At 40.9% G+C, this 25,263-nt stretch overlaps 1 protein-coding gene across 1 annotated transcript in view; it reads right to left on the bottom strand.

Annotated features, from left to right (window-relative positions):
* Positions 1-1,598: 1,598 nt before the first annotated feature.
* The window catches only part of gsk3ba (glycogen synthase kinase 3 beta, genome duplicate a), an 80,579-nt gene continuing 56,914 nt past the window's right edge, over positions 1,599-25,263 (bottom strand). Inside the window, exons 9-11 of the mRNA XM_048603085.1 lie at positions 23,337-23,523; positions 20,274-20,372; positions 1,599-6,961 (exon numbers count right to left, since the gene is read on the bottom strand). Of these exons, the coding sequence (XP_048459042.1) occupies positions 6,891-6,961; positions 20,274-20,372; positions 23,337-23,523 (357 nt within the window). The 3' untranslated portion in view covers positions 1,599-6,890. The remainder of the gene's footprint in view (positions 6,962-20,273; positions 20,373-23,336; positions 23,524-25,263) is intronic.

Raw genomic sequence — 25,263 nt, 5'->3', positions numbered from 1 at the left:
GACCATTGTCAACCAAGAGGGTCCAAAGAGTCCACCAGAATTAATTTAGGAGCACCAAATGCAAAGACCTCTGAAACTACACAAACATTACTTGAAAATCTCAGCCTTGGGAAATAGAATGTGATTGTAGATGCTCTGTCCAGATCTTAAAGAGAATGTGCTTAGAACTGAAAGGTTAATTGAGCCAATCTAGATGAATTAATGCATATGTTTGTTGCTCTCAGTTTGATTTTATTCTTCATTTCTCTTTTGTAGTGAAGTGAGAATGGATCTTACTTCATTTGTTCTGCTACTTCCTCCAGGAATATACAAAACAAGGGGTTGAAACCTGTGTGTTATTGGCCTAATAAGTGTGTTCACAGGGCCACAGTTTTGAAAGCAGCCACTTCAAACACGCCTGCACTGCAAGTAAGGGAAAAAAAGGACTATACTCCGATTGCTGGAATTCACTTGTTGAAAGGAATTCAGAATTGTGATGCTACATTTTAATATCATTGACTGAAAGCTTGGGTTTTTGGCTTAGTAATGTGGGTTTTGTGACACTAAATATTTCTATAGCCATGGTAATTTCTTTTAAAACAGTTGATAAGACCTAGCTTTAAAATAATGGTTTCTTTGGTGTACACTGGTAGCAATTTACAACCAAACAAAATAGACAAGCTCCAGTTTAGAACAACAATCGAGGCTTTTTTCAAGCTTAAGGGAAACACCATAGGATTGGGAGAAAAGTTCTTTTCCCATTGTTTTGACAGTCCTGTAAAATCCTTATATAAAAGATGGCTGTACAGACTAGTGCTCCTGAGAAGGGAAGGACAGAGTGAAATTATGTTACCTCAAACAGCCAGCATGTGTCCCAGAGCCAAAGTTTTGAGATAAAACCCCAATGAGATACTTAAATATTCCCAGCTTTAAGTTTAGAAGCATGAATATTCGGGGGGAGAGAAACAGCACTGCAGTTCCAGTATGTGTGTTCAAGTTATAAGTCACTTAAACTTCTAAAAGTGTTACAGACAGGGACTCTATTTTGAGTACTGTACCAAGGGTGCAATTTTGGTGCCATACAAAAGCTGTTTTTTTTCTTTCCAATTTATAATAGAATGTTGGGACTAAATTTTTACTGTGTGTTTAAAAAGTCTTCTCGTGAAAGAAAATTAAGAATCTTTACAGTTTTAACACTGACCTGCTGCTAAAACACATTTTATTGAAATAAAATACAAAATATATGAAGGGAATAAAAATTAAAACATGGCATATGGGGGAAGTCATGCAACTTTTGACTAAACCTCAAAAATCTCCCATATTTTCATCATCGAACTATCTAAACCACATGGAGAATATTGTAATTCAAATAATAATTACATTTAAAAGTTCTTTTACATACACCGTTAAAACACAGTTAACCTACTCCTGAGTTTTGCTGTTAGTATAGGAACTCACTTGAGGTTTGTGTTTTTTTAAATGAAATAAAAAGTTTAAATATCAACAGATTTTACCAGATTCAACAGCTTTGATTCTAAAGTTTCAGTAATCATGCACAAAACAGAAATGCATTTTACTATTCTTACATGACACTGGAACTGGTACGTTTCAGACCATTATTTCAATTTAGGTATAATTTTATTGTTTTAAGCCAAGTAACACTTTGAGGAAACAAAAACAGCAGCAATTTCTATTATTTTCTCTGGTAGCTCACTTGTGTATGTATTCATATACAACCATATAATTTGCAGTTCAGCTTCACATTGTTTCAGTCAGATGCAAGTAATCACAGCTCTGTCCAAATGCACAGTGTAAATAAAAATGGAGTAAAACGTAATTAAATTTACAATGATTACTTAGCGAATTGGTTCATCTTGAATACTTCTGAAGAAAATGTAACTGACGTCTTGGCTTTTGCCTAGGTCACTACCATATTTTATTACTGAAAGTACTGATCACTACTTTTACATGTATTCTTGCCGGAAAACCAAATTTTACACTCAAATTAAATAAATTCACTCAAGATGCAAGAGATTAATGTTTAATTTCTATTCCATATTAAGGCTGTTTGGTTCAGAACATATTTTTAAAGGGGGTGGAGAGTGCTGAAAAGAGCAAAGAAATACTTTATATTGGAATATCGAAATGCCAGTGAATGGTGAGCAGCAGTCATACGTACTGCAAACTAAGGAATCAGCAGAGTTGATTTGGCTGCCTTTTGATACATTGACAAGTTATAGTGAGCATTTGGACTACAGTACTGGCCAAACAGATCACTAAAACAGCATTCTACTTTAGCGTCTCCAAGCTTACAACTACTCTTTGGACGTCCACACCACTCAGCTGAGTGTTTTAATATCATTTAATGGGTATATTTATATTGAAATACACTATTTTGATTTTCTTTCCCCTCAGTAGCTCTTTACTAGTGATTAAACTATATTTTTCCACATGTATTTAACTCAAAATGTTACAATCAAGACACTTTATTAAATACAGAAAGGCAGACTACATTGCAAACCTATATTAAAGGTTTAAATCCTGTGGAAGAATTAACCACTTTCACTTGATCAAATCAACTGCACGAGAAAAGGAAGACTTACAAAATTAGACAGGAAGGAACTATGAATTGTTTGTGGCCTATCCTACTGTTTATTTAATGCAAATTACAGTACCAGTATCTATTCGGAACCGAGTCACACAGAACGAATTGTATTTACAGGGATAAACATCAAGCATACTTCACAAAAATTTATATTAAAATGAAATAAAAATTCAGTCACAAACAGAAGCATTCAAGTAATAATGTTAAACAGGTTTTTTTTTTGTTTTTTTGCTTTTTTTAAAACCAAGACAGTTCACAAGTGATGCAATGGTTGTATATTATCCACAGTCCTTTTTGACAAGAGAGGTGGTCAAGCTTTTGTATACAGGCTGTGTGAAGCATAGCAAAACATCTCTAATGCGGATTATACAGGCAAGCAGGTAGTCACACAAGTAAATTACCACGTTTAACCCTTTGTGTACCAATTGCAAACTGCAACATAAAAACAAAGATGTAGGCAATGACTTTCAGCATTTCATCTTCGTTTCAAAGATTTGGTTGATCGTTGCAATAAAATTCTAACCATTCATTTCAATTTGGAAGTCAAATTGAGCAGGCAGCAATTGGAGACACCGTCCACCCCCCTGAAGAGTTCAAACCAGGGGAAATTTAGATCAAAGTTATGCTACTTTCACTAAACCCAGTTATTGAGAGACTACAGCTCACAGCTACATTGTATTCCTGGTGTAATGATATTATTTGGACCTTCTCAGGACCAGTGAATTGAAAGAGGAATGGCACCAAATAGCACTTTATCAAAAAAAAAACAAATTAAAGCACTGAAACTTCATTACAGCCAATGCAATACAAATAGGCTGGGCTTGAATTTAATTCTAGCTGGCTAGCAACATGCTAGTGGATGACTCTCATTTGATTTACTGCTAAATCAATAGCCACATTTCTGAATCTCAGTCTTAGGAAGCTGACTGAAGCATTTTAGTAGTTTGTCTTTTCCTCCACTCCCTTGAGGAATACAGAAGGTACTGAGATTGCGTTTTGGATATTTATACAAATTGTGTAACAAAGACCATCCCGATCAAACTACCAGTTCACATTGCTAATTAACTCATTCACTACCCGCTGCCACTATAATTATTACAGTAGCCCACATCTTGAAAAATCCACTTTAGAATTTCCTCAAGATTGGGAGCTGAAGTAACAATTCTGTAGTGAATAAGCTTTTTTGTAACAATAAAACACACAAAGATGAGGAATATTTATTGTGTACACTAAAAAATAAAAATCTAAAGTATGTACTACCTGTTTGAATATTAATTTCCATATTGTAATAAAAATATTTTTATGATGTGCACTATTAAAGAATAGCTTACACCAAAAAAAAACTGTACAAACCAATTCTAGATAGTTCTCTTACAATTCTGGAATCCCTTAAACTGCCCACAGAACTTGAAATTGCACACGTATACCTGCTGTTTAAGATGTAATGCCAATACCCAGGTCTGCTCAACACTTTCTGCTACAGTGTCCCCCAAAATCTACTATCAAGTATCAGCCTAATGCTCGCTGGAAGTTCTGCTCATTTGGCACTAGCCTGATTTAACCTATGTCCAAAAACTTTTGCCCCACAGATTTTGTAGCTCAAACTGGTAGAATGTTTAAAAGCAGGACATGGTTTGAAAATCTTGAAAATTTGCTTCCTACTGTGCAAGATTTTTTTTAAAACAACTCTAAACCACCTCTTTCTGATTTTCCTTTATGTGGAACAATTAGCTTGAACTTCAAAGCTCAAGAAAATGTTCCCTTTGATCAGACCCTCAAGAAAAAAGGAAAGCATTTATTGTATCCAATTTCTGAAGAAATCTGCCTTTTCATTAAAGAAATTTGGCTGAGGCCAGTGGTCGGCTCAGAGAAGCAGCAGCAGAAGGGCCCATGCACTGACAAAATGGTACTAAACATAAACAACGTGAGGGATAACTTGAAAAAAGGTTTCAAAAATAAAACTACAAAAAAAAAAAACACCTAATTTTGGATCCGATTTCCAAACGTTTCATTTTCTTCAAAGGGACTGTGTCACTTATATGGTGAAAATTTTTTTTAAAGTTTATGGAAATACAGGATCTCAAGAAATATAAAGTGAACTGAATTTCATCAGTTTGTGGTATTGAATTGCCAGAAAATACACATACAACTGTTAGGCTAAATTATAAGGACAGGTTATAAAACTTCCAAAAGATTTAACAAAATGACAAAGTGATAGTGTACACTCCATTACAGGAATCAGACAATATACACAGCCAATTCAGCTTTACTTGGAAATTCACTCATACCTTGTACACTGCAGATGCTAGTGCGTATCTTGTTGTTTGTAATGAATATATACTGCAGTACAGGTGCTTTAAGGATGAGCAAACCATTTGGATTAAACTTGCCCTTTATCCCATTTTTGCCCAATGTCCACTTCCCCACTGCAGTATTTAGTGGCATTTCCTCATTATATACCAGTTTACAGATCTATTTTGTGAATGCAAAAAGTGACAATATCACCACTGTGGTATTTTAGCAAAAATAGTGCTACGTCTGTTACAAAAACAGAACAGAAGAAAAGGGCAAAAGTTCAATGGACAATATGAACTTGCTCCTTTAAAGGCACTAACCAAATCCTAACAGTTCCCTCATCCTTAGTACAAATTCACTTGAAACTTTAGAAGCTGCAAATTAAAGCTGCAGTTCAGATAGGAAGCCATGTAATGGGACACTCCAGTGTTAACTCGGTGCACACAAGATAAAAGCATTTGGTAAAACAAAAGTAATTAAAATCAAGATTTGCATTATAAAATGTCAAATAATTATATCATTTGTACATTAAAAATTTAAAGTCATCAGTTCATGCAGCACTATTAGCAACTCTGCCAGGTTTACTTTCATTCCTAGATTCATATCCTACAGTAAATTTTTGGAGAGTAAAACAGAGTTGGCATAGCACAAGTGTTCAAATAGTTGGTTACACATGTATATAAATTCTAGTATGTTATATTGTAGCTTTCTTTCACATTAACTCTGCCAAATTAACTGGAAACAATTTTCTGTAGAATAATCCAGTCTCAAACCGCAAATTGTCATAATCTGCTGAGAGCCCAAACATTTTAAATAGTGAAATATGCAACTTTTGAAGTGTTCAACAATTCTGTACATCTGTTTTTGTTCCAACTGCAGTGTGAATCTGATATAAGCAATAAAAATAAAATTTCTCTACAGGACAGATGTCAACTTAAAAAAGGTACATAAAGGGTTAAATATGAAAGAAATAGCAAATATACTGTGAGGGACAGCAATTTAAAAAAAAAATCAAACATTGGAAGCAAAGGCACTCCAAACTATATACTATACAGCACTAGTTCCTTATTGTTACATTGTAGCCGCACCTATAGTACAGAATTGAAACTATATGGCTTTAAAAGCTCTCCTACAATTAACGAAATTTGCCCTGAATGTTTGTTGCTCTCATCAGTTCCCAGGTCCACATACTTTATGTACAAAACAAAAATAATCAAAAATAGGTGGTGGTTAAGGGGAAATGGCTGAAAAAAGACAGGAGAAAAGAGGAAATCTGAAATCACTGGGATAATTTTTTACACTCCTTCAAGAACTCAAGACTGTATTTCAGTTGGTGTAGCTCAGAAATCATCTAGGACCTGCGGTTTATCAACTTGGATGTGTATGTGCTACACTGCTTCTGCAAAACTTTGCTTTAAATAAATGAGGCCAGTATAGAGTTGCACTGGACCACACAAAAAAAACTTCAGCCCTGAAGAGTCAAATGATCAACTGACATAAAAGTACTGAAAATATCCAACTTCACTTCTATTCAGGGAGATTATGGTGACTGGAGTCTCTGGTCTTTCTTGCAGTAGCTATTTCAGTGGATCTGTACCCTTGTCCATATGTTGCTGGTACAGGTCCAGTATTGATAAAATCTAATATCTATAACTAAGTATTACTACCTTCTTACTCAGATTCTTAAGAATGAATCCAATGGCAATGCTTCATGCCAAATCATACCCTGCACTACACCAGAGTGAAACACACCTCAGCCTTTCATGTTTTTGGATTGGGTGGGGGAGATTTGAACACTACGGCAGACTTCAATAAAAGATTGTCAAGGGAGGAGTTTAACATTTCTCCTTATTCCTTTTCAATCCCTCTTCAGTGAGTAAATGATTGGTTTGTATTTATTTTGTGTATGTTTTTGAAACAAGATTAAATAAAATGAACACTAATGACAATTTTCATAGTTGACCAGCATTTTTGCAGCTGACTGGAAATTTGAGCCAGGGCTTTCCCGCCCTCAGGTTGAGTTGGATGCCGAAGCTGAAGCTGCATTGGTAGACTGTCCACGGTCCACAGCAGTGTTGGTATCTGGGACAGAAGAGAAAACTAAAATTACTTTCATTACAATAAAACGCTAATGAAATTAATTTTTGAAATGCTATCCTTGATTTAAAAACAGAAGTGCAACATTGCAAATATCAATACACAGAAATTTGGTACATTTTCACAGAAATAACCATAGAATAACTTCCCAGTCAAATTTACCTTCAGCCTTCCTTGGTAAATATCTGAATTTCTTAGAAACCTACCAGTCTAATAGCTATTAAACTTGACCATTCAAAAATGTAGAAAGATCAATTTAAACACTTTAGATTAACTATAAATGTTTGAAAACCCATGCAAGCAAATATCAGTAGCTAAAAATATGCCGAGCAGAAGCAAATAACTGCTAAAGCAATAAAATACTCTAGGATTCATTAAGCTAGAGAGCAGTATTTTCTTTCAAAAAGACACACAAACTAGGATAGTAGGGACTGCAGATGCTGGAGAATCTGAGATAACAAGGTGTAGAGCTGGATGAACACAGCAGGCCAAGCAGCATCGTAGGAGCAGGAAGGCTGACGTTTCGGGCCTGGACCCTTCTGCTGAAACGTCGGCCTTCCTGCTCCTATGATGCTGCTTGGCCTGCTGTATTCATCCAGCTCTACACCTCGTTATCACACAAACTAGGATGCTCACTTCATCTGGCATGACAGCTCATTTAGATAGTCTCATGAATGAAATACATTTCCCAAGGCATTTCACCGGAGTACTACAAAGCAAAACTTGACAAACACACAGTCTAGGGTGCTATTACAACGAATGACTAAAAACCTCAAATAGGTAGGTTTTAAGGAGTGTCCCAAACAGGGAAATCAGGTGAAGAGACAAAAAGCTTTCCAAAAAAGAATTCCAGAACGTGGGGCCTTTGCAGCATTGCCACCAATGGCAGATGGATCAAAGTCAAGGCACTTAAGCACTAGAATTAGAAGCATACAGAGATTAGAGGGTTGCGCTCCTGCAAATTAATAGGGATGGTTGAAACAATGGATGGATCTGAAAACAGGATTGAGAATCTAAGTGCTGCTTAACCAGAAGATCACTTAGGTCAGCAGATAGAGTATGATTGCGTAAATAGGACTTTGTGCAAGTTAGTACAGGAGTAGCTAATTTTTGGATTACCTCCAGTTTTGAAGGTTAGAACATGGAAGCCAGCCAAAAACATGTTAGAATAATCAAGTCGAACAGCACCAAACATGATGAGAGTTTCAGCAGATAAACTAAGCTGGGAAAAGTCAGACAATATTATGGAGTAGGAAAAGGCAATTCCATTGGAAGTACCTCATGATTAAATAAGATGGGGTGGCATGGTGGCTCAGTGGTTAGCACTGCTGCCTCTCAGTGCCAGGGACACAAGTTCAATTCCACCCTCAGATGACTGGGTGAAGTTTGCACGTTCTCCCCATGTCTGCGTGGGTTTCATCCGGGTTCAAAGATGTGCAGGTTAAGTGGATTGGCCAAACTAAATTACCCATTGTACCCAGGGAAGTGTAGGTTAAGTGGATTAGCCACGGGGAATGCAGGGTTACAGGAATGGGGTGGGTCTAGGTGGGATACTCTTCAGAGGGTTGGTGTGGACTCGATGGGCCAAATGACCTGCTTCCACACTGTAGGGATTCTATGATTCTACTCTATGAAGACAAAGTTGAGAACGATGTATCACTTGCCAGAGAATAAAATTGAGTTATTGTCTAATAATCGGAAGTGGAAGGAGCTGTCTTCTTGATATTTAATTGGAGGAAATTTCTGCTTATCAAGTACTGATGTCAGACAAGCGGTCTGGCAATCTGGAGAAAGTGCATGGATCAGGAGGGGTAGTGGCGAAGTAGAGCTGGATGTGGTTAGCATACACAAGGAAGCAATATTGTAATTTTGAATAGTGTTTCAAGGGGTGATTTGCAAATGATAACCAGGAGAGGGCCAAGGCTAGATTCTTAGGGGGAAAAAAGAGGCAGTAGTGCAGGAGCTGGAAGAGAAACCATGTGATGGGAATCTTTTGATATCATTAGCAAAGTCAAAAATCAAACCTGGCAAAACAGAACCAAGAAAGTGTAGCTCAATCTAGCTACATAACATTGGAAAGGCACTGGAGGAGGATTGTGAGATCAACTGTGTTAAAAAGCACAGACAGGTCGAGAAGGGATGGCTTATGTATGGTAAAGTCACCAAATGCCACTTACGACTTTGATAAAGAGACATTTTGAACTATGGTAGGCACTGAAAGCCAATCCGAGGTTTTCAAATGTGAAAGCTGGGAAAAGATGCAAGGACTTTTAGAAAAGGAAAGAGAGGCTAAACATCAGGCAGTACTTTGCAATTATGGAGTCGTCAATGGCTTGGCTTTTTTTTTAAAGAGAAGTCAGATTTGAGGTGTTGACAGGAGTTACTATGACAGTGGGTCAGACAGTATTAGAGAAGAAAGCATAGCTAATGTCACCTGACAGAAAAGCCAAGGAGGGATGTTGGGTGGTCAGTAGTTTAGTAGTAATAAGGTTGAGAAAGGAGTTGATTCTCCTGGACAAGATGAGCTTTGTAAATTGGGATGCATCTGGGTTGATGAGACAACAGGAGAGAAAGAGATAAATACAAGTTCATCGCTAGTGCAGAGCAGGGAAGCAGCACAGTCATTTATATATTTATACAAAATTATACTACCATACCGAACAAAGGACATATTGGTTGCCAGTCTGTACCTATACTTTTCTTCTGAGGTGACCAATGAAATTCCATTCTTCTGCTCATAGTCCACACCTATGTATACTCTGCTTTAGCATTCAACTACGTACACTTTCAAGCAACTTATGTTTTCTGTTGCATCAGTTTGTGAGAGTGAATTCCTCATTCTACCCTGACCTTCAATTTTTTTTTGTGGTTGCTTTAAATTTGTGCCACCTTATTTTTCTTAGAAATTCAACAACAATCATATTTTAAACAGTTATAAGCAAACAGACTTGAATTAACAGATGAGGTGGCACATTTGAGTACGAACAATAAGGAAATCTCACCCTCTTTTGAATATAAGCATTATAAATGGTGTCAAGGAACAGGAGGATCATAGTACAAATACAAAAATCACAAAGAAGCACCAAAAAGGTTAAGAGATAGCCAGAACCGGACTTGCTGGAGGCAGAGTTAACTGTGGAACAGGAAAGTCGACGTTTCGGGTCAGGACCTTCATCAGAAGTGTGGAAGGCTCCGGACCCGAAACGTCGATTTTCCTGCTCCTTTGATGCTGCCTGACCTGTGTTCCTCCAGCTCCACACTGTGTCAACATCAAAAGTTAATAAAGCCATAAAAAGAAAATAATACACATTTTTAGCAGAAATTAATTGATAATCAGAGAAGTTGCGATAAAATTGTATAGAACCAAGACCATACTTGGAATACTATAAAAAGTCTGATCTTCATTTTATAGGAAGGATGTAGATGCAATGGAGAAGGCTTAAGAAAGATTAAACAGGATGAAGCTAGACATTATACCCATCAGGAAAGACTGAACTGACTGGAATTAAGGAAGACAGCAGACAACGGGGTGAAAGGTTGGATGGAGCAGACAAGGGATGTTTTCACTTGTACAGCAGGTCAGAACTAGGATTCATCACTACAAGATACTCATGAATAAATTCAACCGGGAATTCAGAAAAAACTTGTTTTATCCAGTGAGTAATCAGAACATGGAACTTGCTACAAGGTGTGGTTGACATGGTCAGTATCGATGCATTCAGGGGAATGTTGATTAACATTGGAGGGGGAAAAAAAAGAACAGAATGATATGCTAAGGTTTGACATAGAGAATGGGAAATGGTCTGTGTGGAGCATAAACCTCAGCACTCGCCATTGAGGTCAAATGGCCTTCTGGGTTATAAATTCCACGCAAAACCCATCATTGCAATGGAAGAAAGTGCTAAAAATAAAAGACTAGCTAAGGAACCAGTGGTCAAAATTGAGGATGTCCCCGAGATATCAAATCGTCTCTGACCTTGCTAAGGGTTGCAAACAAGGGGAAAAAAATGGCAATGGTCAGGTCACTAGGTGTATTTAATACACCGCCAAAAAGAGAAAGGCCATTCGACCCAGTGAGTCTGCTCAGTAATCAGTGAGATTGTGACTGATCTGATAATCTTCATAGAACATAGAACATGGAACAGTACAGCACAGTACAGGCCCTTCGGCCCACTCTGTTGTGCCGAACTTTTACCTTAATCCTAAATTCTATCTAACCTCCACCGCTACCTTATACTATCATCCATATGCCTATCTAATAGCTGCTTAAATGCCCCTAATGAGGCCGACTCCACTACCCTCTCCGGCAATGCATTCCACGCCCCGACCACACTCTCAGCCCCACTTTCCTGCCTTTTCCTCACAACCCTCGATTTACTTACTGATTAAAAATCAGTTTGTTTCAGCCTCGAATGCACAACAACTTGGCCTGGACAGCCACTTTGATGGCTTTAGTGTCATTTTCAAACTTGGTGATAGTACATTCACTTCCATCATCGAAGTAATTTATATATTGTAAATATATATGTCTCATATCAACTGGGATGATCTCAGTGGTGCAGTAAATATGGAGATGAATTTATAAAATGTGTTCAGCAGAGTTTCCTTGATCATCTTGTTACAGACAGAATCTTAGAGATGTACAGCATGGAAACACATCCTTTGGTCCAACTTATCCATGCCGACAAGATATTCTAAATTAATCTAGTCCCATTTGCCAGCATTTGGCCCATATCAGTCTAAGCCCTTCCAGTTCATATACCCATCCAGATGCCTTTTAAATGCCTTTTATCAGCCTCCACCACTTCCTCTAGCAGCTCAATCCATACACGCACCACCCTCTGCACTAAAAAAGTTGCTCCTTAGGTCTCTTTTAAATTGTTCCCCTCTCACCTTAAACCTATGCAGTCTAGTTTTGGACTCCCCTAATCTGGAGAAAAGATCTTAGCTATTCACTATCACGATTTTATAAACTTCAACGAGGTCACCATTTAGCCTCTGATGCTCCAAAGAACATAGACCCAACCTATTAAGCCTCTCCCTATTGCTCAAACCCTCCAATCCTGGCAACATCCTCAATTCTTTTCTGAGACCATTCAAGTTTCATAAAATCCTTCCTGCAGCAGAGAGACCAGAACTGAACGCAGTATTCCAAAAGTGGCGGGGATGAGAGTGAGGGTTGGACATGGGATGAGGCCATGGGTGGAGAGATTTTGAAACTGGTAAAATCCACATTAAGGCCATTGTTCTGTAGAGCCGCAAAATGACCTTCCAACTACTATACTTAGTGCACTGACCAATAAATGCAAACATACCAAATGCCTTCTTCACTACCCTGTCTACTTGTGACTCTACTTTCAAGGAACTATGAACCTGCACTCCAAGGTCTCTTCGTACAGCAATACTCCCCAGGACCGTACCATTAAGTGTATAAGTCCTGCCCTGATCTGCCTTTCTAAAATGCAGCACCTCACATTTACCGAAGTTAAACTCCATCTGCCACTCCTCAGCCCATTGGCTCAGCTGATCAAAGTTCCCTTGTAATGTGAGGTAACCTTTAGGAGGGAGCTATTGTTGGATGAAGAGCTGGGCAATGAGATTAATCAAATTAATTAGGATTATGCAAGATTGATTAAAATTCAGATTAATAAAGAACGTAGTAAGAACTGCAGATGCTGGAGTCAGAGATAACAGTGTGGAGCTGGAGAAACACAGCAGGCCAGGCAGCATCAGAGGAACAGGAAAGTTGATGTTTCTGGTTGGGACCCTTCTTCAGAAATGGGGAGGGGGAAAAGGAAGCTCAGAAATAAAGAGAGAGAGGAGGGGTGGGGCTAGGGGAGGTAGGTGGGATGGTGATAGGGGAGTGCAGGTAGGGAGTGGTAGGGATTGGTCAGTGAGGTGGGAGGGGCAGACAGATTAGAGAGAAGATGGACAGGTTGTGTCAGGTCAAGGAGGCGGGGATGAGAGTGAGGGTTGGACATTGGATGAGGCCATGGGTGGAGAGATTTTGAAACTGGTAAAATCCACATTAAGGCCATTGGGCTGTAGGCTCCCAAGGTGGAATATATGAGGCGCTGCTCCTCCAGTTTGAGGGTGGCGTCATGGTGACACTGGAGACGACCCAGGATGGATATGTGACCCAGGGAGTGGGAGGGGGAGGTGAAATGGCTGGCGACTGGAAGGTGTTGTCGTTTGTTGCGAACAGAGCGCAGGTGCTCTACAAAGTGGTCACCGAGCCTCCACTTGGTCTCACCGATGTAGAGGAGGCCACATCGGGAACAGCGGATACAGTCGACTATGTTGATGGATGTGCAGGTGAACCTCTGTCTGATGTGGAAGGCCTGTTTGGTGCCTTGAATGGAGGTGAGGGGCGTGGTGTAGGGGCAGGTGTAGCACTTTCTGCGGTTGCAGGGAAAGTGCCAGGGGTGGTGGGGAGTGTGGAGTGTGGAGTGGACGAGGGAGTTGTGCAGAGAGCCGTCCCTACAAAAAGCAGACGGGTGGGGAGGGAAATACATCTTTAGTTGTGGGGTCGGATTGTAGGTGGCAGAAGTGAGACCCACGGCAATGTAAACGGCAGCAAGGTGGCTCAGTGATTAGAACTGCTGCCTCAGTGTCAGGGACCTGGTTTCGATTCCACCCTCAGGCGACTGTCTGTGTGGAGCTTGCACATTCTCCGTGTCTGTGTGGGTTTTCTCTGGGTGCTCCATTTTCCTTCCATAGTCCAAAGATGTGCAAGCCAGGTGCATTGGCCATGTTAAATTGTCCATAGTGTGCAGGAATGTGTAGATTAGGTGGGTTATAGGGAGATGGGTCTGCATGGGATGCTCAGAGTCGGTGTGGACTCGTTGGGCCGAAGGGCCTGTTTCCGCACTGTAGGGATTGTAAAAAACAAGTGGCAGAGAATGATATGTTGGATACAGAGGTTGGTGGTGTGATATGCGAGTACGAGGGGGATTCTGTCTTTGTTTTTGTTGGTGGGGGGAGGGGATGTGAGTGCAGCATAGAGGTGCGGGAAATGCAAGAGATGCGGTTGAGAGCATTTTCGATCATGGCGGGATGGTGGGGAGTGGTGGAAATTGCGGTCCTTGAAATAAGGGGACACCTGGGATGTTCAGGAATGGAATGTCCCATCTTGGGACCAGACGCAGCGGAGGCAAAGGAATTAGGAGTAGGGGATTGCATTCTTGCAGAAGTGGGTGAGAGGAGGTGTAGTCTAGGTAGCTGTGGGAGTCGGTGGGCTTGAAATAGATATATCAGTTGAGGCGGTCACCAGAGATGGAGACAGAGAGGTCCAGGAAGTAGAGGGAGGTATCAAAGATGGTCCAGGTGAATTTGAGGTTGGGGTGAAAAGTGTTAGTAAAGTTGATGAACTGTTCAAGCTCCTTGCGGGAGCACAAGGCAGCGCCGATACAGTCATCATTTTAGCAGAGGAAGCGGTGCAGGATGGTGCCAATGTAGCAGAAGAGGACTGTTTCATGTATCCTAAGAAGAGACAGGCATAGCTTAGGCCCACGCTGGTTCCCATGGCCAACCCCTTAGTCTGTAGGGAGTGGGCGGAATTAAAGGAGAAGCTGTTTAGGGCAAGGACGAGTTCGGTTAAGCGGATGAGGGTGTCGGTGGAGGGGGACTGGTTGGGCCTGTGGGAGAGGAAGTAGTGGAAGGCTTTTAGGCCATCCGTGTGGGGAATGCAAGTGTACAGGGATCGGATGTCTATTGTGAAGATGAGGTGTTGGGGGCCAGGGAATTGGAAGTCTTGGAGGAGGTGGAGGGTGTGGGGGCGTCCTGGACTTAGGTGGGGAGTTCCTGGACCAGGGGGGAGAAAACAGTGTCAAGGTAAGCAGAGATAAGTTCAATGGGGCAAGAGCAGATAGAGATTAGGGTCAGCTGGGGCAGTCAGGTTTGGGGATTTTGGGAAGGAGGTAGCAACGGGTGATGAGGGGTTGGGGAACGATGAGGTTGGAGGCTGTGGGTGGGAGGTCACCTGAGGTGATGAGGTTATGAATGGTTTGAGAGATGATGTTTTGGTGGTCAGGGGTGGGGTCATGTTTGAGGGATTGGCAGGAGGTGGTGCCAGAGTGTTGGCACCTGGCCTCAGCTATGTAAAGATCAGTGCGCCATACCACTGCTGTGCCCCTGTTATCTGTGGGTCTGATGGTGAGGTTAAAGTTGGAGCGGAGGGCTGCACGTTCCGTGGGGGAGAGGTTGGAGTGAGTGAGAGGGGTGGAGGGATTGATGCGATCCAAGTCACAACTGGAGATGAAAAGGTCGAGGGAGGGTAGGAGGCTTTGGGATGGTGTGTGTTGGTGGCGGGAGAAGGAGTCTATAGGAGGATGGGTTAGACGCATGATTAAAGAAATAGGCGCGGAGGCAGAGGAAAAACCGACATCCAGACGTGAACTGAATTCATTGATGTGTGGGTGGAGGGGAATGAAGGTGAGCCCTTTACTGAGGGCTGACCGTTTGGCCTCAGTGAGGGGGAGGGTCTGGGGAAGTGGGGGGGAGAAGAGGAGAGAGAGAGAGAGAGGGAAGTGATCGGGAGAGATGGTGAATACCAGGCAGGGCTTGGGGCTGGAACTGGAACTGGCTGTGGGGGGTGGAGTTAGTGACATCGTCGACGTCAGCAGGAGGCATGAGGCATGAGCGGCGACGTCGGCGTTGCCGTCGGCAGAAGTGACATCATCCTTGATGCTGGCAGTGGGAGCGGTGTCCTTGATGTAGGCAGCGTGACAGCACTGTGTGTCAGCAGCAACGCCACGGTTTGAGGCAGTGGAAGTGATGTGATCAGTGTCGGCAGATGTGACGAGATTGCTGGCGTCAGTGGATGATGCGATGGTGACCACATGGTCAATGGCGCCAGGCACATTGTGGGGGAGGTCCTGGGTAGGCTTGAGGACTTGGGGGGTGTAAGAGGCCTGTGTTTGGTGGCAGGCACCAGTAAGTTTAGTGTACTTACTGTTTTTAATGTCAGATTGGGTGGAGAAAAAAAGTGTTGGTTGCGGTTGTGGATCCTGCGCAGAATGACAAACGGAAGAGGTCCTCTGCAGGTCTGGGCGAGGGAGGCTCCGAGCTGGGGTAGGCTTGATTCCAGCAACTTTGTTTTTGTTCCTGATTCACAGCATCCACAATTCTTTCGGATTTTAAACAAACTTTCCACATCAGACAGAGATTCACCTGCACATCCATAAACGTGGTCTATTGCATCTGCCGCTCCCGATGTAGCCTTCTCTACATCAGGGAGACCAAGCGGAGACTTGGAGAACACTTTGTAGAACACCTGTGCTCTGTTCGTGACAAACGACAACACCTTCCAGTCATGAACCATTTCAACTCCCACTCCCTGGGTGACATGTCCGTCCTGGGCCTTCTCCACTGCCACAATGATGCCACCCAGAAACTGGAGGAGCGACACCTCAACTTCGCCTTGGGAACCTACAGTCTGATGGCCTAAACATGGAATTTCCCAGTTTTAAAATCTTCCCACCCCTGGCCTCATCCCAAGTCCAAGCCTCCCTCTCATACCCACCTCCTTAACCTGACAACCTGTCCATCGCCCCTCCCACCTAATTGACCAATCCTCACCACTCGCTACCCCTCCTCTCTATTTATGCCGGAGCTCCCTTCCCCCTCCCCATTTCTGAAGAATGGTCCTGACCCAAAACATGAACTTTCCTGCTCCTCTGATGCTGGCTGGCCTGCTGTGTTCCTCCAGCTCCACAGTGTTATATCTAATATAAAGCAGAAGCTGTGATTTGGAAAAGGGCTAACTTCACTGGAAATGACACAGGAATGTACCCAGGGTACAATATAACCAAGTACCGCTAGGAAAAACAGTACTGGAAAGATGGAGATGTTTCAAAAAAGGTTACGTACATTCAAGAAACAGGCATAAAGGCAAAGTCAGGGCTCCTTTTTCACTCAGAAGATGGTGGGAATCTCACACTCGCTGCTTGTAAGAGTGGTAGAAGCAGAAACCCTTATAACTTTCAAGTTGTATTTAGATGTGCATTTGTTATGCCAAGGCATACAAGGCTTTGGGCGAATGCTGGAAAATGGGATTAGATAGTTAGGTGGTTGATTTTTGACCAGTGACACGAAGGGTATTTTCTGTGCTGTAGATCTCTGACTCCTTGGGTGAAAGAGAATATGTTGAAACAAAAAGGGAGGCGCAGCATGTTGTTAGGTGAATTCTTTAAAGGAGATCTAGCCAAATAAAATTTATGGCAAAACAAAGAGGAAAATAAACCTAACAGAGACAAAAAATGAGAGGAAAATAGCTGTCAGCATAAAAGGGAACCCAAATCTTGGTACCAAAATTGAAATACCTGCAGTAAGCAGGTATTAAAAGATGTGCTGCCTACTAGGAGGCAAACAGGGTGATCACAGGATAAGAATGGAATATTTAATGAGTACTTTGTAAGTCAGTGTTTAGCAAGAGATAGGAAGCTGAAAAAATATCAGTACAAAACAGGATAGAAAGGTCATCTCTAGGGTAAAAATTGATAGGTTGCGCTGGAAAGGTTAGTAGGTAATGCTTATCTTATAAGTGGACTATTTGACTGGTCTGGATGGGTGGAAATGGTGGAAGTGCTTGTCATAATCAACTTTAGGCTGGAGGAACTGAGGCTGTTTTCTTTGGACCAGAAGAAATTGAAGGGCAGTAAAAAAAGATAAAGAGTACACCATGATGAGATGCCTTCATCAGTTGATGGTAGAAAGTCTAACAGAAGTAGATGTTTGTTTTGGTTGAAGGTTAAAGGTTGTGGACTTTTCTGGGAGGAGATTGGTGGATGGTGTGAGGAAGAACATTCTTGCATATAGAATGTAATAACCTGGATCTGGACGCAGATGCCTATAGTGGTGGAACAAAAGATGATCAATGACTGGGTGGAAAGTTGATGAAATTAAGCATTCAGGGCCTATGAGAATAGATTGAGGGAACTGAATTTACTGGAGTGCCCTACAAAGAGTGGACATGGAGAATCAATGGACTGAACAGCCTTATTATGCACAAAGACGGCGAAATACAGACAATTGAATACAGGCAAGTGTTGAGTTTTGTGGCGGGGGTTGAAGAAGGGCAAGGTAATATAGAAATTAAAAAATCATATGGTAAATTGGAGCAATGAATGCAAAAATTATAAATCACATTAAACCCTTACAACTCAGTGATTTGGCCTCAGCTAGAGCATTACCTGTAATGCTGGGTGTCAAAATAGAATAATAATAGCAAACTTTCTCCCAGTTGCAGTTGCAACTGCAAACATTGCAACATCCTTAAAATCTCTCTTTTCTGGAATACAAGTTACATGCCTAGAAACAGCATGCATCTATGTTGATGCCTTTTCATTGGTTAATTATTCCTATAATAGGGTACCTGAAACTGGAAATATTTATGTACAGTCACCCAATAAATTTTATAAGTTGAGTATTATCTCATTTTAACCACCTAGTACTGAAGTTAGTATTTCTACAAACCCAAGAATTCTATTTACTGTTTCTGTTAACTATAGCTCATCAACTTGCACTGCCACATTACTTGCACAGCAATATCACTTCTGTTTTCATTTTGCATTTCATTGTACTTGAACATATAACAGTACAGGCCGACGTGCAACTCCACAATGCATAAATTCAGATTATTCTGTTATTAGGTAAAGCCGCCATAGTCCCAGAGGGCCATAGGGACGCTCTTTCATTAGACAGACATGACAGGTCGTGGTTTAACCCGAGAGTCACCACGCTTCAGGTGAGAGGAAAAGTGGAGAGGGACAGTCCTTTATGGTGATCTCAGCAGTTTGAGAACTGAATTCATGCTGCTGGCTGGTTTGCAATGCAGAGTAATGCCATTTAGTCAACTAAGCTAACTGACCCCCGTACCTAATATACATTACACACAGATACACAGACCATACACACAAAACCAAATATCTCATTTGCTTTATCATCTGAAGTAGAAAAGTACTCCCACATTTCATGTGCCTTCATGCTTCCTATGAAGCATTTATGTAGCATGATAGGCTAAATGTTGTCCTGTGCTGGAACCATTCTATGATTCAATACGACAGTATAAAGTAGTCTAACTTCGTAGCTTGGTCATGATGTATGAAAAAGAAATTACAGTGCAGAAGCTGACTTATACACAAACAGAAATAAAAGTGAAATATTAAGTTATGTTCCTGACATGTACTAATGCAAATGAAATTTCATATAATTTGACTGAACAGAATGGAAAAAAGTTAACATTTATACATTATATTTCATGAACATAAACACAGTAGTGTAATGTAGGAAACATGCAGCCCCATTTGCACATAGCAAGTTGCCACATCTAGCAATGTAATAATAACAAGGTACCTGTTTTGTAACACTGATTTAGGGAAAAAAAAATAGGCAGTACACCTGAAACAGTCCTCTGACTCTTCAGTACCATGGGATCTTTCACATCCACCTGAGGTGCCAAGCAATGCCTTGGTTTAATCAGTCATCCAAATGACAGAACCTTTAGCATTGCAGTACAACGTCAGTACTCCACAGCAGTATTAATTTAGATCTTGTTCTCAAACCTGTGAAGTGGGGGCTTTGAGACTACAACCTCCTAACCCAGAAGAAAGAGTGCTACCAACTGAACCACAACTGACACCAAATAAATTAGCATTTTAAAGCTGTGATCTTGTATAGATGCAGTACAGTTAAAGAACACATGAGAGGAAGAGCTTCAGGAAAACCTGCTCACTGTACAGTTTATTAGTTTCAGCATTCTAATCAAGCTATCTTCTCTATGTCACCTTCACTTAAAATTAGTTCTGATTTTCGACACCATTGAGATTTCATTCTGTATTTTGTTTTATTCATTCATGGGGGTGTCACTGGCGCAACTAGCATTCATTGCCCATCCTTAATTGACTTCTGGGTAACAGTCAACTACATTGCCATGGCTCTAGAGTCACATGTAGGCCAGAGCAGGTAAGGGTGACAACTTCTTTCCCTAAGGGACATTAGTGAACCAGATGGATTTCCCCCGACAATCAACAATGGCTCATGGTCATCATTAAACACTTAATTTCAGATTTCTATTGAACTCAAATTCCACCATTTGCCATGGCAAGATTTAAACCAGGTCTCCAGAACATTATCCAAGTCTCTGGATTAACAGTCCAGCAATAATACCACTAGGTCATTGCCTACCCTTGTGAAGATATAGTGAAGGTATAGTGAAGATTAGAATTCTAATGGATGAAATTAAGTTACATGACATTTCATTTTGCAATTGCTGGAGTATGTGCATCATCATGCTTACCTGACACTGCAGAAGCATTCGTTGGAGTTGATGCAGGAGTCTGATTCCTAATGTGAGGAGGGATAAGAATTGATGCCAGTGCTGGGCTGCTTGACAGTTCTGCAAAATCAATAAAGTGTATAGTATTTTAAATCACCAGCAATTCAGAATTTCAGTAGAAGACCAGTGAAGTGCTGACAGAGCTTTCTATTACACAATAGAATTTTATAATGTCCTTTGATCTGTCCAACAGTTGCAATTTACAGGATGTTAACCAGGAAATGCCCTTCTGCAAATGACATCAATTTATCATTTGCAGTGCCTTCAGAGTTCTAAGTTATGCAAAGTAACTCTAGTAAGTCTATTGATATGCATTTCTTCAGCCATGTGTCAATTTGTATTATATTTCCATTTCTTCTAATCAAGCTTTGACTAAAGATTACAACTAATATGATCCAACAGATCCAGTATCATTCTTCAAATTTCTAGGGAGTTTTGTTTTCCTGTGACAGACAGTGATCAAATGTGTTCTCTAGGTGAAACAAAATGCCACAAAATACAAGCATAAATATTGGACACACATAGATACAAAAGTTCTGGCTTGTTGCAGGAGTGCAGCCTCCAGTATCTTATCTAAATTTACATGAAAAACATGAGTTATATCAATGAATGCCAATCAATGACTCAGTCTACACATGGTCACATCCTACAAAGACTACTAGATAGTTATCACAAACCAGTGCAAGTTATTCCTTCCTAACCAGTAATGAGACCAATCACACGCTCCATTATCAATCCATGCCAAGTGAACCAAAATGCAAAGGGAACTGAACCTAGGGGTAGGGCTTTTGTGAGCTGTAGGTCTCAGAGAGTGGACCAAATTACTCTAGCGAGGGAGCCCACCTTATAAATTTCGAACCACAATGATAAGAATTTTTGCAGCGACTACGGCATGTAAAAGGTGCCTGAGAACACGCTTCAATATGATTCAAAGCCTAGGACAGGAAGGCAGATTTTAAACAGTTAGAAATGTTTAAGCTACTTTCTGGAATTCTCTACTTTAAATGCCTGCAGCCAATGATGGTGGAGACAACAGAAAAAGGAGTAAGAGACTGGTACTGGAGAAGCTCAGAGACAGGGAAGGGTGGTGGGCAAATTGGAAGAGATGAGAATCTTTAAAGTTGACCGATGTGGCACAAGAAGCTGCGAAGCTTCATGACTACAAGACTTCAAGCAGAGTTTGGTTAAAGACACAGTGGTGACATGCTGAATGGCTCCATATGAAGTAAGGAAGCCGGTAAATTGGAGAAATCAAGCCATAAGGTGATCAAAACATGAAGTAAAAGTTTCAAAATTGTGGGGGGGGATATTAGTAGAAATAGAGGTAATGTTGCAGAGGTGGGAAAAAAAAGCAGTCTTAGGGACAGTTGAGCTTATGGTCAGAAATATGGTAAGGTTCTGCACTTTTGGGCTCAAGTCTATGGTGGCAATAAGGAGTGGTAGATGTTAAGAACATAAGAACTAGGAGCAGGAGTAGGCCATCTGGCCCCTTGAGTCTGCCCTGCCATTTAATAAGATCATGACTGATCTTTGAGACTCAGCTCCACTTACCCACTCACTCACCATAACCCTTAATTCCTTTACTGATCAAAAATTTATCTAGCCTTGCCTTAGAAACATTCAGCGAGGTAGCTTCAACCACTTCACTGGGCAGGGAATTCCACAGATTCACAACTCTTTGGGTGAAGAAGTTCCTCCTGACCTCAGTCCTACTGAGAGGACAGAGACCCATAGGTTTTGTATTTTGTTGACACTGAGCTGGAGCAAGTTAACTTAAATCAGATTTTAAAGATATAAAAGCAATTTGAAACAGTCAGCTAATGACACTTAACAAATTTGGATCGCGTCTCTGTTCATACAAAAGATGACGGCAAAGTTTTAAATAACCTTTCCAAGTGATACACTGCAAATAAAAAAGATGAAATCAAAGTTGGAGGTTTTACACAACAGGAGAGACTACTGAAGGCGGCACCATGTTTATTATCCAATAGGTAGGATAACAATGGGATGAAATTAATTCTATGGAGGTAAACCGTAAAGAGACATTTTATAAGGATGAGCATTTGCAGAGTCACAGGTAGCAGAGGAATGCAACTGAGCTATGTTATTGATATTGGTGACTTCAACTGCTGTAGGTTCATTGCTATTTAAATTTTAAAATTCATAAACAGCAGCCAGACTTCAAATTTTTCCAATGTCAAGCTTCTTACCCTGAGACACCCCTGCACCTTTGGAAGAAAATGTGCACAAACATTTGAAACAGTGGAAGGTACTGATTTCGAGGAGCCAGCAAGACAGAAGAATGAGCTTTGGGTTGTTTTGGCAACACACTGTCATAGATACAATGGGTTAACCAATGGCTTCTTGTGTGTAAACATATTTGGTTCCATGTTAGGCTGGGATAGGATTTCAAAGGCAGTCCAGCACTTCACTTAAGCAGTCATTAATAATACAAGTCTCAAAAGTGAATGATCGATAGATGTACTGCAGTTGATTCCAACCTAAACTGCAACAGTGATGCATGTTTGGGTCTGGCAGTCTAGCTCTTTCTAAACTTTTAGCCTTGGAAAGCAGTACCTGAATTAGTACAGATGCAAGCCTGGAGGGTTGCCTATCCACTTACTGATTGGCTGGAACCAACATTTGCTTCTTTGGATGTGTCTAGCCAGTAGAATTTTCAGAAACTGACCAGCACTAAGGGCTATAGTCATTCCTGGACATTCTGCAAATTTAAATCAGTCTGGTTGATTATGAAACAGATTCCTCAAACAGAATGTCACAGAGGCAAAGGCACATGATAAAAATTATTTTTCCCCACAAATGGATGTTTGCTGGCCCACTGGATCTATTGAAGACAGCACCATTTTTAATAAGGCATGGCTCCATTGTTTTTCAATCTAGAATGGAGATGAGAACCTTCTCATGCGATAGCTAGATTTTCCAAATGAGCAGAAGTTGAATTTGCACGTTCGCTTAAAGTTTAGATTCAACTGTCATTTTTTTGGTTACAGAACACTTTCTTACCTTGAGTAGTGAAATTGAACAGTAATGGTTTGTCACGTCCATTTGGTAACTTGACATTTGGGTCCCGTAATTCATCGAAGAATGTATGTGCACATGCCTCTAGAGGCGTCAGACGGGCGGTTGGTGTATATTCAAGCAGACGGCTACACAATGCAATGGCTTCCGGAGGAGTGCGGGGTCGGAAGACCTGTAAAAACATCAATGAAGTGTTTAATCATTTAAAAATTAGCAACTGGAAAGATGACACAGAGATGGCTTCATTGACTCAGTGGTATCATCATTGTCCAAATTTGAAGTTGGCTGGTATAAGCACAAAGATTGTGCGCTCAAGTCAGTAGCAAATGTTCAGTGCAGGACTGGAGGAGTGCTGCACTTTTGATTACATCTCATCCAGAAGAGTTATTCAATGTCCTTCTCAAATGGATATGAAAATCCTCAGAATAGCAGAGTTCTTTTGGTAGAATCTAGATCTCTCCGCAGATTAGCAAGACCATTACAAAAAAGGCTAGGTTTTATTCTAGATGGATAGAATTGAAAAGTAGGAAATTTAAGCTAAACCTGCATTAAACTTTGTTAGTTCAACAAGAATACTGCGTGTGGTTCTGGTTATGTTATTGAAAGGATAGAGGATGCAGAGAAGATTTACCTGATACCCAAAATACATGTATCCACATATCAGGAAAAGATTGACAGATTGGATCTCCTTGTTAAGAAGCGGCTGAGGGGCAACCTGATCAGTATTCTATAAAATTAAATATTTTGATAAAATGGACACAGAGAGAATGTTTACTTTTGTAGAAAAGTGCATAATTAGAGCCATGAATATAAAATAGTCAGAGAAAACCAACAGGGAATTCAGAATAAAGTGCTTTACCCAAAGATGGTGAGAATGTGGAATTAAATGCCACAGAGGTATGGTGGAAGCTAATAGCATAGATGAAGGCAATGACCACCTCCAATAGGAGCAATTTAACCATCACCCTCTGACATTCAACGGTGTTACCATCATTGAATCCCCCACTATCAACATCCTGGGAATTACAACTAACCAGAAACTGAACAGACTCGCCACGTAAACAAAGTGGCTACAAGAGCAGGTCAGAGACTAGGAATACTGTGGCAAGCAAGTCACCAGGGTCCTGAAAGCCTGTCCACCACTAACAAGGCACAAGTCAGGTGATGAAATGATCCCCACTTGTCTGTATGGATATAGTTCCAACAACACAAGCAGCATCCAGGACAAACCAGTCTGCTTAATTGGCACCACATCCATAAGTAGCCACTCCCTTGACCATCAATGTTCAGTAACATCAGCATGCACTGCAGAAATCTGACAAAGATCTTTAGACAGCACCTTTCAAACCCATGGCCACTACCACGTGGAAGGACAACGACAGCAGATACACGGGAACACCACCACCTGCAGATTTCCCTCTAAGTCAGACACCATTCTGACTTGGAAATATATTGCTATTCTTTTGTCGTTGCTGGGTCAAAATCTTGGAATTCCCTCAGAGGGTATTGTGGGTCAATCTACTGCACATGGACTGCAGTAGTTCAAGAAGCCAGCTCATCACCACCTTCTCAAGGGCTTAAATGGAACCATTACTCCTGGCATGGACAGGTTGGGCCAAAATGGTTTGTTTCTGTGCCACATTTCTTAAATAATTCTCTATGAAAAAGAAAAGAATGCTAAAATGAAGCATTAAATAAAAACCGAATGAAACTGCAGATGCTGTAAATCAGGAACAAAAACAGAATTTGCTGGAAAAGCTCAGCAGGTCTGGTAGCATCTGCGAAGAAAACAAATTAGAGTTAATGTTTCGGGTCCAGTGACACTTCCTCAGTTGTGTGTGTAAAATGAAATGTTACCAGCATCAATCATACAGCTTTGTTTTTCTGACAGGAATGAACATTCTTGAAGCAA

The sequence above is a fragment of the Rhincodon typus genome, chromosome 11 (genome assembly GCF_021869965.1).
Source record: "Rhincodon typus isolate 14 chromosome 11, sRhiTyp1.1, whole genome shotgun sequence".
Taxonomy (NCBI): domain Eukaryota; kingdom Metazoa; phylum Chordata; class Chondrichthyes; order Orectolobiformes; family Rhincodontidae; genus Rhincodon; species Rhincodon typus.
This window is presented reverse-complemented; position numbering and strand designations above follow the sequence as displayed.